The sequence below is a fragment of the Quercus lobata genome, chromosome 11, assembly GCF_001633185.2.
Source record: "Quercus lobata isolate SW786 chromosome 11, ValleyOak3.0 Primary Assembly, whole genome shotgun sequence".
Taxonomy (NCBI): Eukaryota; Viridiplantae; Streptophyta; class Magnoliopsida; order Fagales; family Fagaceae; genus Quercus; species Quercus lobata.
Window position 1 is genome coordinate 16,062,731 of NC_044914.1, and position 18,753 is coordinate 16,081,483.

The following is an 18,753-nucleotide window of genomic DNA, read 5'->3' on the forward strand; positions in this document are numbered from 1 at the left end:
AAAGTGGTGTTTAAAAATTTCATAATATGATTTTTTAATAATTGTCTTAATAGTAAGGACGGACTGAGAATTTCAAGCTACAAGGCAAAAGTATATGAAAAAAAAAAAAAAAAAAAAAGTGAGTAAATCCAAAATTTATAAGTTAGCAATGTGGGCAAGTCCAAATTTTATTTTGTTAAATTTGTGTGACAGTTTGATTATAGGGGAAATTGTAGTAAATCTATTATTTTAGAAACCAGTACAATTAAAAAAACCAAATGAAAGAATTTGTTATTGGTTTTATGGTCTGACCAGGGTCGAACTAGTGGTTGAATTGATGGTGTCATATAAAATTTAATTTAATTAATAATTTTTAAATTATATAAATAATAACAAGTGTTTTTCATATACTAATAAATTAAGGGTCATGCTAACGAGTGCCCTTAGGGCACTGGTTAAGAATCCATTTTAGGAAAGTTTTAATATCACTTTTATGGGAAATGAAAAAAACTGTCAAACCATTAATTTTTTTTTTTTTTCCATAAAAACTTTCTTTAACTGGATTCTTAACCAGTGCCCTAAGGACACTCGTTAGCATTTCCCATAAACTAATAGTAATAAATATGTAAAAATATGTAACATCTTTTTAAATAATTTATGTACGTTTTTAGTAGTTTACATCTTATATTAAAAAGAAAAAAACCAAAATTTAAAAAAGAGGATCTTATACCTAGAAAAGTAAAATAATGAAACCAAATATATAGTAAGTTTATAACTGTTTAGTATGAAATTAACAATAGGTAATAATAAATTTGTAATAAAATTAATTATTATTTAATATTTTTAAATTATATATTAAATATTATTATACATTTCTTATATATAATATAATATTATTATTACTTTCTAGTACCTAGAAAATACTCTACAACTACCTAATTAATGATAAAATATAAAATGATAAACTCTATTAACTAGGCAAAGTGGCAAATTCATTAATACCCACCTACCCAACTGTTAACACGGCTCTTTCTCTCTCTACTTTTTTTTTACTGTATTTTTTTATTTTCTAAAGATTTTAAGGAAGATAAAAATTTGATGAGATAAAAGTGTAGAATATGTTTTTAATGGCTGTTTAGTGGGAAGGGAGGACGGAAAAAAACAAAGTGTTTAGGGGGTGTTTGGTTTGTATTTTTAAACAACCATTTTCAGTTTTTAAACAATATTTTACGTATTTCAATGTATTTTTTCACCCACACGTATTTTCACAAATATTTTCAAATAATAATTTTCAATTTTTAAACACATGTACTAAACGGGCTCTAATTTTTTTTTTTTTTTTTTGGGTTTGTAAAGCTAACCTAGGGTGTGTTTTTTATTTTTTTGGATTGAGCTGTCTGGGCAGTCAACGTTGGTGGCTCTTATATCCTTTATTTATTTATTTATTTTCAAAAGAATTAAAATAATTTCTGTCGCATCTGTTGACTAATAGTTTTTTTTTTTGTAGAGAATTGTTGACTAATAGTTTTGGCTGTGTCTAAGAATGGAAAGGCACTGGAAAGAGAGGACGAAGAAATTCTCGAATTTTTTAATTTTCTTGTCAGAGAAAACTGAAAAGGGTACACGTGCTGTGCTTTAAGACGTTAATAGTTTTGATCAATTTTCAGCGGAGTATTTCAGTACGAAACTCACCTTAATAGTAACACATCACCCATTGATTACATCTGTTTTGCATCCTCTTGAACAATAACCTCACGTAATTAACTAGTAACAAATTCAGTTGATGCATGTTAATATATGTTATCTTGTGATGTTGTTTAATGTATAGTTTGTTTTTCAAAATTTATTGATGATCTTATTTTCTAACAGTTAAACTATTTTTAAAAATATTTTTCATCTCCCTGTATCTATAAATATATTGCTTTATTATTTTGGGGTTTTTCTTTTATAGAAACTTGACGGTGTTTGGTTGATATTATTATTTTTTTTAATTGACCTATATTCTTCAATCTTTTGTTGTAATGTGGTAAGTTTTTCCCTTTTTTGGGTATAACTAAAATGTTTCAAATTATTTATTCAAATTTCTTATTCTTCAATCTTTTGGTTTGTTTCGATGGAAAATTTTATGTAAAAATAGTTTTTTTTTTTTTTTTTGTGTGTTTTTCAATGTTCAGTATCATAAAAGAAAATAGATCAAAAAAAAAAAAAAATCTTTGGTCAATAAAAAAACTCTATTAAAAAGAATGCTAATTTTTTAGAGAATGTTTCCGCTAAATTTTTTTAGAAATAATCTTCATGTCTCTCTCTCACTTCTCTTGTTGTCTTTCTCTGTCTTCCTTTGTAATCCCTCTTTAGATGGTGTCTAATGAGGTTTCCAATCCAATTTCCAATGTAACAAAGCTCATCAATGCCTTGTGCAGTAACAAATTCAACAACTCTCAGCAAGGCTAATAGGCTAATCTAGATGGTTTCTACAACTACTGAGGAAGTGCATCCTATAGGGCCATTGCGTAAAAAAAACTATTTCAACCTTCATGGTGCTACGTTAGATGGAGGACAACAATTTGATTTTTTTCCTACTTGGATAATTTCCTTTGGCTATCACATATAGAATTATAAAAAATTATATAAATGTTTTATAATTTTTGTAATGTTTAAGTGTTATAATATATATATATATATATATATTTAGATGTCTTTGTTAAAAACATTAGAAAGTGTCAACCAATTGAACAACAAGACTTTTGGTTATGTTCTATTTAATATTGATTATGTAGTTGTTTTACACAATATGCATTTTATATATGTTTTGAATTATACAAGAAACGTTAGTGATTTTTTGTGCATACCAAACACCATAAAACATTTTAAGCTCATTTTTAAAGTTAGTACCATATATAGAAAAATAAGATGGCTTTTTAGAAAATACTCTTTGGTGTAAGTTTGAATGAATCGAATGACATTTGTGAAAATTATGGCTCCCTAGTCATAAACTTCTTCAATTATTGAACTAAAAATTGCATGGAGACCTTATCGAACTCAGAAATGGATGTGCCACATTCGGGCCCGTTTGGTACATGTGTTTAAAAACTGAAAATTGTTGTTTGAAAACACAAACCAAACACCCCCTGCTATTGGAGAGCTTATAACTCCTACTTTAGAAACGTGCTTTGGTTGGAGCTTTTTGTACATCAATTTTGGAAGTGATAGGCCTCTAAAGTTTTTCTAGAGTTTCTTTGTGTGACATATATTATGTAAATTTTTTAAGAATTTGGTTGCCTGTAACTGCCCATGATAAATTTAATCGATAAATTTGAAGATCGATATAGTCGGGTTTCAACGAAACCCTAATTCTAGTTGGGGCTAAGATTTCAAGTTTGTAAAGTTTGATCATTTTTGCAACATTTCATTCATATTAAGTTTGGTTTTGGTAATCCACCTATCATTTAAAATGGAATCAATTATCTATACATTAGGAAAAAGAGTCGCTTTAATCAAACTGTTGGATTTTGGTCAAAGTTTGTCAAATTTGGTATTTTACACTAGACCATTGAGTTTACGATTTTTCTTGATTTGATTTGATTTTATTTTATTTTTTGGCAAGGGCAATAATTGGCTTCTACAATAGCATAATGGGGGTAAGAACAAAACTTGTAAGGTCAGTTCTATGATAATCTCTTAATTAACATGCCAAAACGCCAGTTAATTTTCAATGTAAGCGAGATTTAAATTAGTCATTCAAACAATACATTATTTTATTTGTTTTAAATGGATTATAAATAAATAAAAGAGGAAAAAATTGCCATGTACCCATGAATAAACGGTAATAAGTAAGAATGTTAATCTGTTATGTACTTTATGCTCAATTGATATGACCTATTTAGTTAATTTTAAAAAAACGTTGCCTATAGTGGCCTTATTTTTAGTGAAATTCATAAATAAATAAATAACGCCATAACTTTAAGCGAAACATAATCAAATATGCGTGATTGGGGATGGGGGGAACATGCCACGTACGCATGGACAATGATATACTATAGAAATAGTTACTATGATTTTTTTTGTTTTTTTGGAACAAAGATTTTATTTATTATGTGAAAAAACAAAATGAGCACAGGAGAGAGAGAATCCACTAGCGATGGATTGGATCCACTGTATATATTTAAACAAAGTTGTGTTTTGGTTATACAGCAGTTTCTTTTGTGTAGGGGAAGGAAGTCATGTGATCATCCATTATGCTTGGTAAAGGCATTTAGGACTTGTGCATTGAATTTCAATAGCTTTCTAAGCCCAGGCCCTTCTTGACAGTTTGCGACTACTTTGCTTGAGCGAGCTTGACCTTCATGAGTCACTATACTTTTGCCCAAATTTAAACGCTCCTTTTACCCACATTAACCATTTCACTATCCAGGCCAGACTTCTCTCTTGGCGCTTTGCTGATATTTTTTATGCTAAACCATCATTTCCATAAGGTATACAATTTCAAGTTATGTGGAATAAATTTGAGATTTTTTTGTAATATGGAAGAATATTGTCAGTTACGACCATGTCAAAACTTGCATGTTGCGGCCGGCTCACTACAAACTCTCGTTTGACTGACTGTTTCTAGAAAGATATCTTCCAAATCAGCAAAAGAAAAAAAGGAAAGAAAATACATATGTATATATCATCAAAACTTTCGTGTCTATAAAAGCTAATTAATTTATTTTTTATTATTACTATTTTTATGTTTCTCAATTTCTCATACTCTAAGACATATTTGGTAAATTCAAATGATTTTTAAGGCCTCAAGATACTTATGAGGTTCTCAGTTCAAAATATCCAACCAACATTTTAGATTCATTTTCCCTATAATTTGGACGTGATAAACAAGCGGGTCGGATTGGGTTTGGGTCTAGTCAGGTTAACCTGTATTTTTTCACATGAAATTTTTTATAAAAAGAAGAAAAGAAGAGAAAATGTATTTGCCATTTAGAAAATAATGCAATAAATTACTTGACATAAAATGCATTGTTTTATATTCACCACTCATATCAAGAATTAATGAGACTAAACAAATTAATAATTTTTCAATAATTTTGAAATTGTAAAAATGCCAAAATTATTAACCAAAACAAAATAGCAAAAAGGGTAATTAAAATAAAAACACAAGTTTTCTTTCTACACAATATCAACATCTCAAAGCACAAAACAAAATTATAAATGCCTTATTGGATAACTAATTTTAACAAAAATAAAATCACATAAGAAATTTATAATCTTGAAAACTAATTTTATAATCCAATATCAACTATGGTTGGCATTCTATTTCAATTTGAAAATATACATTAAAAATTGATTATTTACTTATTTATATATGTGTTTTTTTTTTTATGAATACTATGTCATTGTTAAGCAACATACACTCTAGAAAATATCATATTTTATTTTTAAAAGCTGTTTATTTTGGACATGAATTATTAAAAAAATAAGTTTAAGCATCCATAATTTATGTTAATTTCATCGGTATACTTTGTCTTCACTCATTTTATACTTATGAATGTTTCTCATACATATTTATAATTTTATATATATGTTTTTAACTCTACTGTAAGTAGATTATCTTAGCATGTACCTTGTTTTTTGATATCAAAAAATTTTACTCATTATAGAATATTTCAACCATTCATCTTTCAAGTCATTTGTATGTGTTGTGCAGATAGCACCCCAGGACTCAAATCAATAACAGTAAATAAGCGGAAATCAAATAACAAGCACACATAAATAACACAATAATTTACGTGGTTCGGCAAACTGTCCACCTCCACGGAGACGACGGAGAAATTTTACTATAAAAAATAGGGAGATACAATAATGCATAAGAACACTCTTAAAAAACCCAAATCTCAATACACCTTAACTCTCTCTCACCCACAAGACAAGAAAACACTGTTCTTCTTCTTATGCGGTTGCTGCTAGGGTTTTAGGAATTACTCTAATTCTCTCTATGTATTTCAATTCAACCCAAACCTAATATATATATATATATATATATATATATATAACCAACGGGGGTTGGTCCAAGTGGTAAGCAGCTTGGTATCGCTTAAGCAAGTTTGAGGGGCTCTCGGGTTCGAGCGCTTGTGTATGCAGAAAATCCCCGTTGGGAGACTCACCCACCAGGCCAGGTGTGCGACGAGGGTCGACCAACAGATTAGTCGGGGCGAAGCCCTGGATACTGTGGTAGGCAACCAAAAAAAAAATATATATATATATATATGTCAAGGTCGGTTGTAGTAGGATGTATATTCCTAGTTGAATTGGGTTTACTCGTGACTGACTTTGGGCCTGTGGCAATTCAAGCCATACACGGCCCACTTCAACAGTATGCAATTATATAAAGGTTTTGATTGTTTCCTTAAGGCCATTGTATCTAAATAAGGTTAAATATATATTTGGACGACGTTATCCTGAGTGTTAAAAATTTGATGTTTTGTTTTTAAAGAATAGCGTTGTATTAGCAAAACAGCGTAAAAATTTAAAAGGAGGAAAAACAATCAAGGTTGGTGACACTAGAGTCCTTCACCGTGTATAAAATAAAAATAATTAAAATAACTTTAATCGAATCCATAGATTACACTTTTGGCGCTGTATAGGAATGGTTATAGAAAGTGAGCTCGAAGAAGTTCTCAAATTAAAATTTTTTGAGAACATGCAGTTTTTGCATTCCATTTGGCCAAACTATCTTAAGTAGGTCTGTCATTGACAGACAACCAATCAGTGTTCCTGATATTTCAAGATGGATAAATCAGCTCTGTGGAGCCAAATTCCATGACACCATCTGCTACACGTATCCAAGACATGGTCTGGAGTCCATACTGATGGCCCTCACGGGCCTGGTAGTACTTTGAGCTCTTCAGGCAGTCCACCCCGACCAACCAGATGGGACTCGAAGTGCTGAAAACTTGGTTTAGGACACTGCCAAAGATGCTAAACCACGAATCCATGAGCTGGAAGAACGACAAGGCCATGGCCTTGTCATTAAATTTGTCATCGTTCACATTGTAGAACCCTTTGACCTGACTGAAAGTGCCCCATAGAGGAGAACTGGATGGCCTGTCTAACTCCCAGTAGGTAGCATAGGTCCACCTCTCCTGGGCCTGCCTCAACTCTGCCTCAACTTTCTTTTGGAAGATTCTCTCTTCGTTCGAGATATGAAATTTAAATGAGCGCCAATGATTTATATTAGGCTCCTGAAAATGAGGTTCAGTTTTACCAGGAACATCTTTAATTTCATGACTCAATTTGCTTTTGTTTGAACCAAACTGATCGTGGTACTGGGTTGATTCAATTGAACTAGAATAAGAATAGCTTGGTGGGAAGATTGAGGTTATGGAATTACCAAATCCGGGATTCGATCTTTCACTACACAATGAATTTAGCTGAGAGTCCACAGACCGTGTGGGTGGAAATAGTGACAATATGGACGGAGGGAAGCGTATGGTTTCAGTTTTACCAGTAACAACATCTTTAAATTCATGATTCAATTTGCTTTTGTTTGAACCAAACTGATCGTGGTACAGGGTTGATTCAATTGAACTAGAATAAGAATAGCTTGGTGGGAAGATTGAGGTTATGGAATTACCAAATCCGGGATTCGATCTTTCACTACACAATGAATTTAGCTGAGAGTCCATGGACTGTGTGGGTGGAAATAGTGACGATATGGACGGAGGGAAGTGTATGGTTTGAGAAGATACAGAGCTTGACACAGAGTTGTTTGGTGGAAAGAACGATGTTATGGAATATGGAGACAAGTAGTGTTGAAGTGTTCGATTAGACAATGAACTATCACAACTATTAGACAGGGAGTTGGCTGCTGGAAAAAGTGAAAAGATGGTAGGAATTCCCTCTTCTCTATCTGGCAGAGACATGCGGGCTTCGGCAATGGTTTCCATCAAATAATTTTGTGATTGAAAAAGGCAAAAAGGGAAAATTTAATGTGACTGAAACTGGGAGGGAAGGACCTACAAATGGATTGCACAACACTGAGGGCAGGGTAGCATCATATAAATAAAAAGAGAAGCTGTGGAGTTCATAGGAAACTTCCTGAGCATCTATTGCTCCATGGTTTCGTCCGAGTTTGGTAGAAGTTCATTACAAATGTTTTCAGTTTCCAGGCCGGCTAAAGACTTTATGACCGACTGTTTTATTAAATCAATTTTTGAAAGAGCTTTGATGGTTTTACTTTCACATTTGTTCACACTCTTTAATGCATGAAGCATAAAGTGTGGATACTAGACTTTAAAAAAGATAACTGAATAAAGTGTGGATACTGTTAGGATTAATGCTCTAAAATCTTATTGTATGCTATGTATGACATTATGTTTTATGGAATAAACTTGTTTTATTATTATCTAAAATAATGGTAGCATGAATGTTTGGACATTATCATATAGTCTATGTGATGCATAGTATGTAATTTATGTGATTTAGTTACGGATAATATAAATCACAAGTTCTTTGTAAACTCAAAATCTTAGTTCATAGTCAATGGTGAAATTGGGTATTTCATCTGTAAAGACTATAACATATTAATTAAGATAATTTGTCTTGATCATAGAAATGAAGATTTCTAGTTGATATGTTAATATGTTTTAAGTGTATAAAACATATTAAACTATTAACGACTGTCAAATGAATAATAAATCTTACGACTTCTTATTTATATAAACTCTTAATCTTGAGAGAATAGTGAACCTGATCATAAAAATGTAGGTTGCTTTAATATATTAAGAGTGAGATCTAGATAAACAGTTAAAGCCTCATTATATTGGGCAATCACACGTAATGTTAAAGGAACACATATTCTCAAGATGCAATTCATAAATTCTTTATAAAGATATAAAATATTTTCTTGAGATAAGTTTAATGAGTTTGGTTATTCAGACTGTTAGGCCTAACTACTTTAATAAAGAGTTACTAAAGTTTGTATTTTATGAAATTAGATTTTCTAAAATATATATAAATAACTTAAAGGATTAAACCGGATATTCAAAAATCAAGATGTAGTAATTTTCAAAATGACAGTTATATATTATGACTTTGTATTACTGTGAATATTTTAACGAATGGATTATATGTTTAATAAAGTCTTGGGATATAATTTATTAATAAGTCCTGTAATGTAATTATATTTATATAGTGGTATTAAATATAATTAATGGTAATTTTGAGCTTGTCAAGAGTTGACAGATAAGTCTAAAGCTCATTGGAACTAGAGCATTATTTGTCTCTTTTGGTCTCACTCCAAGCCATACACTAAATCCCGATTGTGCTGGCCCAAAAAGCCAATTTAATTAGATAATCAATTATTTATTTAATAAGAGTTATTAAAAAACGTAACTACTATGTGCAGAAATATGTGTATGATTTTGTTTTTTTTGTTTAATAAGAGTTATAGAATTGATTGAGAGATCACACATCTTGGGCAAATTGTGGAATTGGAATGAAAATTGAAAGGCTTCCCAAGTCCAATATTCATTTTTGTTTTGAATTTCGCTGCATCAAGGAACGTTTCTTTGTTCTTTGTTTCTAAAACTCAAATGTTGCATGTTATCTCACATGAATGAAGTAGATCCGTTATATTCCGCTGCGTGTTTATATATGAGATACAAAACTATATTTTCCATGTGTTTTCCCAACAGATACATGAAGCATAAAGTGGAGATGTTGTGTGAAGTATCATAAAGTGTAAATAAATGTCGGCGATACTGGTCAGTACGATACAAAATTGTCTTCCTTGATTAAGAGTGTGTTTAGTTGGGTTGAAAATTGGGAGAATGAAAAATAGGGAGAAAATGGTATGAGAGAGTGTTTGGTTGAGCGGAGAAAATGAGAGAGATTTTGGTGGGGTTCATGAGTTTTCTCTCATAGCCCACCATTTGTGATGGTTTCAAAGTCTCCTCATTTTGGGGAGAAAATGTGATGGGAAGAGGGAGTTTGATGGGAAATTACCCATCAATCCCCATCTCTTCCCACTTATGTGTGTGTTGGATTTTTTTTTTTTTTTTTTTTTTAAAGGATAAGAATTTGCTGCAAACTAAGTTGCAATAACTCTTGCAAAATGCACATGTATCAAGTGACTATTAGGTGAAAAATTCAATCTTGATATGAAAGTTTTCATTTAAATATAAATCTAGACAAGTGTGTATCTAAGGCATTGACACATGTGCATTTTTACAGAAGTTACTTCAACTTAATTTACAACAAATCCTTAGCCTTTTTTATATGGACATCAAATTTTTTTTTCTTTTAAAATATTTTTTTATGTAATAGAGGCATGAAAATAAATTTAAACAAATTAAATTTTCTATCATCTCATTTTTCTTCTCAACCAAATAAAAGAGTTTTTTCATCCTTTTACTTTTCCATCCTCCCAACCAAACATGAGGAAAAACTAAATCTTTTTCATACCTCCACAAAATGAAAGTAGAGGCTTTTCTATCACTAGAAATAAAATCATGTATTCTCACATACCTTCACCCTCTCCCATTGAACATCCTTGATAAGAAAATTCCACAAAACCACTTAGCGAGAGCTTGAGTGCTTTAGAGTGCTAAAAATCATAGAGACCATACGAAATCTACATAAGGCCTTGAAGTGTTCGAGCAATTGGACTTACAGTAGGTGTCATGACTTGCGTTTAAAGACATGTAAACATAATTAACTAGGGCAGTATATTGTTAGATGGATTTAGAGACTCGCGTACAAGTACATTGCACAACTAGACGTTTTGTAAGTTGTTATGTAATGGAGCTATTTTCATAGTAGATTCCATATACTAAGCTAGGCCCCAGAGAGTTTTTATATCTAACGAGTTTCTCTCCATAATTAGATAATGACTTTGTGTGTGTATGTTAGGGACGGAGCTATTGTTGGACATTTGGGGGGCGGGGGGGCAGTGGCCCTCCATATTTTTTTAATAATTTTTTAGTATATGTATATATATATATATATATATATATATAATAATTATTTTTAGCAATTTTTTTCAATAAAATTGCACTTTGCCCCCTTCAACAATATTATTGATATTTTTAAAAGCTATAAAAAAAAAATAGCCCAACAACAAAAATTAAGCCCAAACAACACCCCAAAACAAACACTAGCAAAAAAAAAAAAAAATTCAAAGTCAATTCTAGAGATCTAACTAGGCTAAGAGTTGAAAACACCCAACTTACGGCAAGACATAAATATAATAAAAGGGAAAAAGAAGCCGATTTCTAAGCCATTCAAAAAAAAAAAAAAAAAAAAGAAAGGAAAACCTAACTTACAGCGAAACGTAGTCAAGCAGAGGTGTTTAGCAGCAGCACTACAAGTATGCAGCAAAATAGCAGAAGCAGAGGTATCCCTCTCATGTTGAATCTTTATTTGATTAACTTAGATTTAATTATGTGTTGACAGTGTTGTGACTTATGAAGAAAACTTAAAGAGAGCAAGGACGGGGAGACATAGAAGAGACTAGAAGAAACTAGAGAGAAAGAGTCAAAGAGAGAGGTAAAATTTTGACCCCATCGTTGTCTCTCTCTTTAATAAAGCCCAAAATTTATATTTTTTTATAAATAAAAAAGTTGTCATCTCTTATGGGTAACAAACACAACATGCACTACAAGAAAAAAGACATAATACAGCAAGTATTATTGCAAAAAAAATAAATAATGGATGTAATATATATACTATTGCATCTCTAGGTTGTTTTTTGTTGTAATTGTAACTTAAATTTATTACATTGATATGAGATTGTAGCAATAATTATTATGTTACATCAAAATGTGTTGTTGTAATAGGTAAATCTTATTTTACATTAAGATATGTTATTGCAATATGTAATCTTTTATTTCACATCGAACTATATTGTTGTAATAGGTTAAATCTTTATTTCACAACAAATTTTGTTAAGGTAATAAAGGTGAGTAATTGAGTAGCGGGAAAATTTGGGAAATTGGCGCTATTTTTTCATTAATTTCCTCTCTCTTACCCATGTCTATCCCTTTTTTTCTCATCTCAATTTTTCTCTCTCACCCACACGTCTTCGTTTTTTTTTTTTTTTTTTTTTTTCATCTCAATTTCCCACTTTCTCTCACCACATCTCTCTCCCTATTTTTTCTCATCTCAAATTTAACTCACACCCATGCCTAACTCTTTATTTTTTTCTTTTTCTTTTTTTGGTCTTAGTTTCCCTCTTTATCTCACCCATCTCTATCTCCTTATTTTTTGCTTTTTTTTTTTTTTTAAATTTTAAATCTCAAATTCTCTCTCTCTATCTCACACCTACCTCTTTTTCTTTTTCTTTTATTTTATCTTAGTTTCCCTCTTTCTCTCACCAACATTTATCTCCATATTTTTCTCATCTAAATTTCTCTCTCTCTCTCTCTCTCTCTCTCTCTCTCTCTCTTAAGCGTATCTCAAAATTCAAATTTATCCACTAACTACAAAACGTATCTCTCAAATTTCCATCTCATTCTCATATCTACTAACTCAAAATTTTCTCTCTCAAATTTCAATCTCTCTTAATTCATATAGTCTCCTTGAAGAGACTTTTTCTCAGTTTAAAAATTTTATTTCTAACTTTCAGGTTATCTTTTGGTTCTCTTTAAATTTTAATTTGATTTTTCTTTGTTTAATTGCAAAGTTTTCAAGTAGTATTGTATTACATGTGTTTTTTTTTTTTTTTTTTTTAGAATCAATGATGGTGTATATTGGTGTCCTTGTGTTGTATATAAGATGTTTTTCAACTTTATCCTTTTTTTTTTCCAAAATAGGTGGTAAGTCAATGAAATGGTCGGGAAGCCTTGGATAATGCCTTCGGGAAGAAACTTTTCTTTCATGTTGTATTGATTTTTGCCAAAATTTTGAAACTATGTGATTGAATGTAAACTCAACATGTTGTGTATATATTTGTGTTTTTTGATATACATATTGAAATGAAGTGTTTCAAATTTTTCATCTTTTATGCATATCTTTAATTTGTTAGTATAGTTCCAAGATATGATTTTTGAATTGCAAAACAGGTTAATGAAAAAATTATTATTAAAAAAATATTATTTATTTACTTTTAAATTTAAATTTAAAAAAAAAAAAAAAAAAAACAAAATCAACCTATTATAATGAGATTTTCAAAATAAATTGTTGCAATATGTGGAATTTATTACAACGAAAATTTATTGGTGTATAAACCTATTGGCTCGGAATTTATTGCAACGGCTTACATTAACTTTTTTGTTGTTGCAATAACACTTATTACAACGACGTTAGTTGTTATTGCAATGACTTTTTCCGTTGTATTAAGTCTTTTTTCTTGTAGTGACGTCAACTCTTATGCCCACAGCGCCTATGATGTTTTGTGTATTTTATTGTAGTTTTGTCCGTTTAATGTTTTTGTCTACTAGTTTAGTGTCTTTTAAAATATTAAAGAGATATTTTTCTGGTTAAATAATTAAAGAGATTATTTGCAACTTTAAAATTTATTGGTTAGTTGTTGAATGCTTGTGTGCATAGTTCTTGTCTATTGTGTGTAATAATTGTAGACAGTGAGTTCCATTTTCATAAATAATTGCATTGTAATATCTTAAAAATCAATAATTTTGTGTTTTTTTTTTTTTTTTTGGTTGATGGTTTATTAAATGGATGTTTATTTGGAGTTTTAAAAAAAAAAATTTGTTTATACTTCTGCTCCTTAACTCGAAGTCCTAGCTCTGTCCCTGGTGTGTGTGTGTTGATTTATTTTCTGTTATTGTTCATCCAATGCAAACTAAAATTGAATTAATTGATCATCTGATTTAAAGTAAAATTGATTAACAAATTCAAGTTAGTTGTCAAAAGACTCGAAGCATTAGCAACAAATTCAAGTTAGTTGTCACATATAAAAGCATGTTAAACTATTGAAGTTAGTTGCTAAGTCTGTCATTAAAATAATTAATTTACTGAACAATTGATAAAATTTAAATTTATTATTAGCTATTAGATCCCACAATGAAAAATATTTGCTGAGCATTATTATAAAGATTCAGTTATACCGTTGGCTAATTATTGTCTGTATACATGAGAATAGACCTTTGTATTGTAAAATCATTAATCTTTCAATTTATTTACAGGATGATTATAAATTTTATTTTTTTTAGAATATGGATGACTATAATTATTACTACCTATTATTAAGACACTAAGTCTATGACCTCCAATTTCCAATGTTAGAATTGTTGAGCTTCCTTGAGATGTGAAACCCAAGTCACTTTTCGTCTTCTCCTTATGTTTAGATTGTTTTAGGATCAAACTTATGGTGATATCGATTATTGCGTTTTAGAATTTTGTCAGAATAATCAATTTAACATTTGTGAAGAAAATATCTTATCAAATATTTTCTAAAAAATCTAACCACACTCAAACACAATACACAATTGAGTTCTCAATAAAAGAAAGTTTTATTGATACTTATAATATTATACACGCTTTGCTACCCACGATTCTTTCCTATTTTAGCTTTTCTATTTCCTTGCTTTGTATAGAATCTTACATTTCTGTCCTCTGCCAATAGTTCTAAAATAAACACTAAGTTTAGAAGAAAACAAAAACTATTGTTAATCTATTATAGACATGAACTTAGGTAAAAATATGGCAAAAGAACTCGGGCCATTATTACTTCCTATTTTCTCCTCTCATATTCTCCTCCTATATGTGATTCAAGCTCAGTATATCAGCTCTGTAGAGCCGAATTCCATGACACCTTGGTCTGCGCCTATCCAGAACATGGTCTGAAGTCCATACTGATAGCCCTGGTGGGCCTGGAAGTACAGCGAGCTCTTCAAGCCGTCCACTCCTAACAGCCAAATGGGGTTCCCGGTTCGGAAAACTAGGTCTAGGAAGCTGACAAAGGCGACTGTCTCGGAGCATGAATCCCTGAGCTGGAAGAATGTGATGGCCTTGTCTTTAAACTTGTGATCATCCACATTGTAGAAACCTCTGGCCGGACTGAAATCCCCCGACCTCTCTGCCTCCCAAAAGATAGCGTAGGTCCACCTCTCGCCAGCCAGCTGCTCGAACTCCGCCTTAACTTCTTGGGAGAAGACTCCCTCATCATCGTCTATGACATCTAAGTTGATTGAGCGCCAGCGAGTTTCATTAGGCGACTGTGAATGATGTTTCTTATTTTTGGATGAATGAAACATGTTTACAACATCTTTAAATTCACAAAAAATTTTGTTTTTGTTTGAAGTAAACTGATCATGGTGATGGGTTCTTTCATGAATTGAAGAATAGTTGTGTATGATAATATTCCGAATGTTTGGTGGAAAAACTAATGAGGGTCTGGAATCAGCAAATCCGTGAAGTACTGCCACTTCACTAGATTCTGAATTTGACTGAGACTGATTGGGAGGAAAAAATGATGGTATGGAGAGAGAAAAGTGTTTGGTTTGAGAAGATACGGAGCTTGGCAAAGAGGTGTTGGGTGGAAACAATGATGGTATGGAAGAAGAGAAGTGATTCCTTTCAACATGTAATGAGATTGGCAGAGATGTGTTGGGTGGAATGACTTTTGGTATGGAATTAAGAGAAAAGTTTTTTGTTTCAGCTGGTAAAGAGCTTGGCGATGGTGAAGAAGTGTTAGGTGGAAAGAATGATGGTATGGAATTAGGAGAAAAGTGTTCAACTGGTACAGAGCTTGGTTGAGGATCGTTTTCTGGAAAGAGTAAAAACATGGAGGGAGAGATTTCTCTCCGTTTCAGTGAATATGGATTAGAACGTGGAATTCTTACCTCTATGACTGGTGTACTAAGAGACACATCGGTTGGGGAAATGGATTCCATCAAATTAATACTCCAAAACGAGATGTGTAAGATTATTGTGACCAAAACCTATTGATGGATTGCACATCATATAAACAAAAATAGAAGCATTGAAGTTCAAGGGAAACTTCTTCACATAATCGAACCTATCACTCCATAGTTTCATTCAATGAAAATTATTAAGTATTTCTAAAATACTATAAATATGTGTTTCCTCCTCTCATATAAATGGTGAGTCTCATCATGAATTTAATTAGTAGGATCTACCATTCATGTGAGAGGAGGGAGTACAAATTTATGATACTTTGAAAGTACACAATAATTTTTCTTCATTCAAATAGGAATACACATAATCAATATAATCGAAATTCTCAAACTTAAGCAATTAATAATATAAAGAAAAGAAATGTTCAATGTTTTCCAGTAATCATGTTCTATAAATAATCACAAACAGTTGACTGAATATAATTGGGTGTTATTAAGGATATTAAAAATTTTATTATATCAATCACCAAAAAAAATTAATAAAAAATTCAAACATTCATTTATTATATTGACATTAATTAAATTATTGTCATATTATATTATAAAATTTTTGTATTAAAATTTATAGTACTTTTAACATTTTCTTTATTGAGTTAATTACTCAACAACATTGTTTACTCTTTTAAGATTGACAATCCTTTTTAAGTGAAAAAAAAAGGTTCTAATATACAACGTTAACTCATCTAACTCATAGGAAATTCTAAACCATATTTAAAAAAAAAAAAAATTCAATCATTTTTTATTATTCCTTTTACATTTTTTCTTCTAAGACCCATATATACTCTCTCGTTTTTAGTTTTTTTTTTTAAATATTTAAAAAATATAAAAAATCAATAAACAAATATTTAGGGAATAAATAGTACTCTCTAAAGATAGGAAGCAACTGTAGTTGAAACCCATCTGAAGAGGGAAATGAGTAAAATACAAACGGTGAAGTTTTGAGTTATTTTTCTGGTTACCAATGCATGTTCACCCCTTACTTTATTTTAAAGTTATTTGCTCAAAGTCCAAGCTCTCATATAAGAATGGCCCCACATGTGGGATCCATAATAAGGCCTATCACTCTTTTGAGACTTCAGAGTACTCTTAGGAGGCTACCTGATAATTTCTCGTTCTAAATTGTAAGCCACCGACACACAGAAATAAAAAAACTCAGGATCCATTTGATAAGAAATTATTAATAATGTTGTTGAAGTATTGTAAAAATATATATAAATAAAAAAAATGTTATAAAAATACACATTTTAAACAATAAAAACTATTATTTAAACAATAATACCCGTCAATGGTTGAAAAAGTTAGGAAAACTTTCAGTCTCTCACCAGACTTTTCCCCTGCGTTGCTAAAACAACGTCAATGTCAACGTCATCTTCTTTTTACACCGACTTCGTTGACAAAAGTAGAAAATAACATTAGTTTTCACGTTGGTCAACATCAACATTTTCTTATGACACCGGCTTCGTTGACAAAAGCAGAAAATAACATTAGTTTTCACGTTGGTCAACATCAACATTTTCTTATGACACCGACTTCGTTGCCAAAAGTAGAGAATAACATTAGTTTTCACGCAAAAACATGTTGTAAAATGTATATATTCTAAAACTATTTAGAGATATATTTTTGTTTTAAAATTGATTTTTTTTAAAATCGAGTTTTAATGGAAAAACTCGATTTGACAAAAATAGAGTTATAAGCAATCTAAAAAAAAATTAAAAAAACAGTATGAAACTCAAGTTCTATGCATATTTTTTTAAGAAAGAAACTCGATTTTTACCAGATTGAGTTTTTCATTGAAATTCGAATTTTTAAAAATCAAATTTCAAAAGATGAGCATATCTCTAAATAGTTTTAGACATAAGGCATTTTGCTGAAACTTTTGTATGAAATGAATATATCCCCATTTTGGCCCTATTTTGGGTTTATCTTTGTTTTGTCCAACCCAGCCATTTAATCAAAGCTCAACTATATCACATTAATTCTTGCTAAGTGGCGAGAGCATCATCATATGCTGCTAAAATTTTAGTATGCATATTTTGTTTTGTTTTGATTTTATTTTTAAAATCTTCTTCTTATATTATATGTTGAACCGGGAGAAAAAAAATAAATTAAAAGGCCATCTTTTTTGTCTAATTGCATTAGAAGCTAAATTCAATATTGAAGAGTTAAATGCCACAATTTTTTATTTTTTTTGGTTTTCAGTAAAAGAAAAAATAATAAGCTTTTTGGTCAGTCATGATATATTCTTTACCAATAATTGCATGAGCATTGATTCTCTCATACTCGTTATTGTAAATCGTTCAAATAAATCACCTATTTCAACGTTGTAATATATATATCAATAAAATTATAGACATATATATAGCAGGGCCAAGGGGGGGGGGGGGGTGACCAAAAATTTTAACTTTTTAAGGTCTTGCCCCTCCTGACAAGAAAAACAAATTTAAGGAAAATTTCCACAATAACCAAATGGTTCTGCTAACATAAGAAAAAAAGCCAAAATCTTATCCTATTATAATCGAGCTTAGCACCTAAGAAAAGGGCACGAAACTCTCACTTTAGTTTAGTCACTATCACACACAATTTTACCACACCACACTATTCGGGTTGCCCTTTTATATTTTCCCCCTAATCCCTACTTTTTTTCCCCCTCTCACCAACCACAGCACTGCAATCAATGGACCCCATATTAATATTATACACAATATAATTTTTTTTTTTTTTAAAGTGATGTTAGGGAAACAACAAAAAATGTCATAACAATTTTACTAAAATTTTAAATTAGCATACCAAAAATAATTAATGTCCTTGTACTTTACTAGAACCTAAAGACTTTATTTTTTTTATTTTTAAATTAACATTCTCTCACTTTTTCACTGTTGAGAATAATAGAGAAAGAAAAGTTTGA

The 18,753-nt window shown here is 30.6% G+C and overlaps 1 protein-coding gene across 1 annotated transcript; it reads right to left on the bottom strand.

Moving 5' to 3' along the window:
- Positions 1–14,705: 14,705 nt before the first annotated feature.
- LOC115966459 (transcription factor MYC4-like) lies at positions 14,706–15,185 on the bottom strand. Its single transcript, XM_031085692.1, has one exon. The coding sequence runs from the start codon at positions 15,183–15,185 to the stop codon at positions 14,706–14,708; it is 480 nt and encodes a 159-aa protein (XP_030941552.1).
- Positions 15,186–18,753: the final 3,568 nt, after the last annotated feature.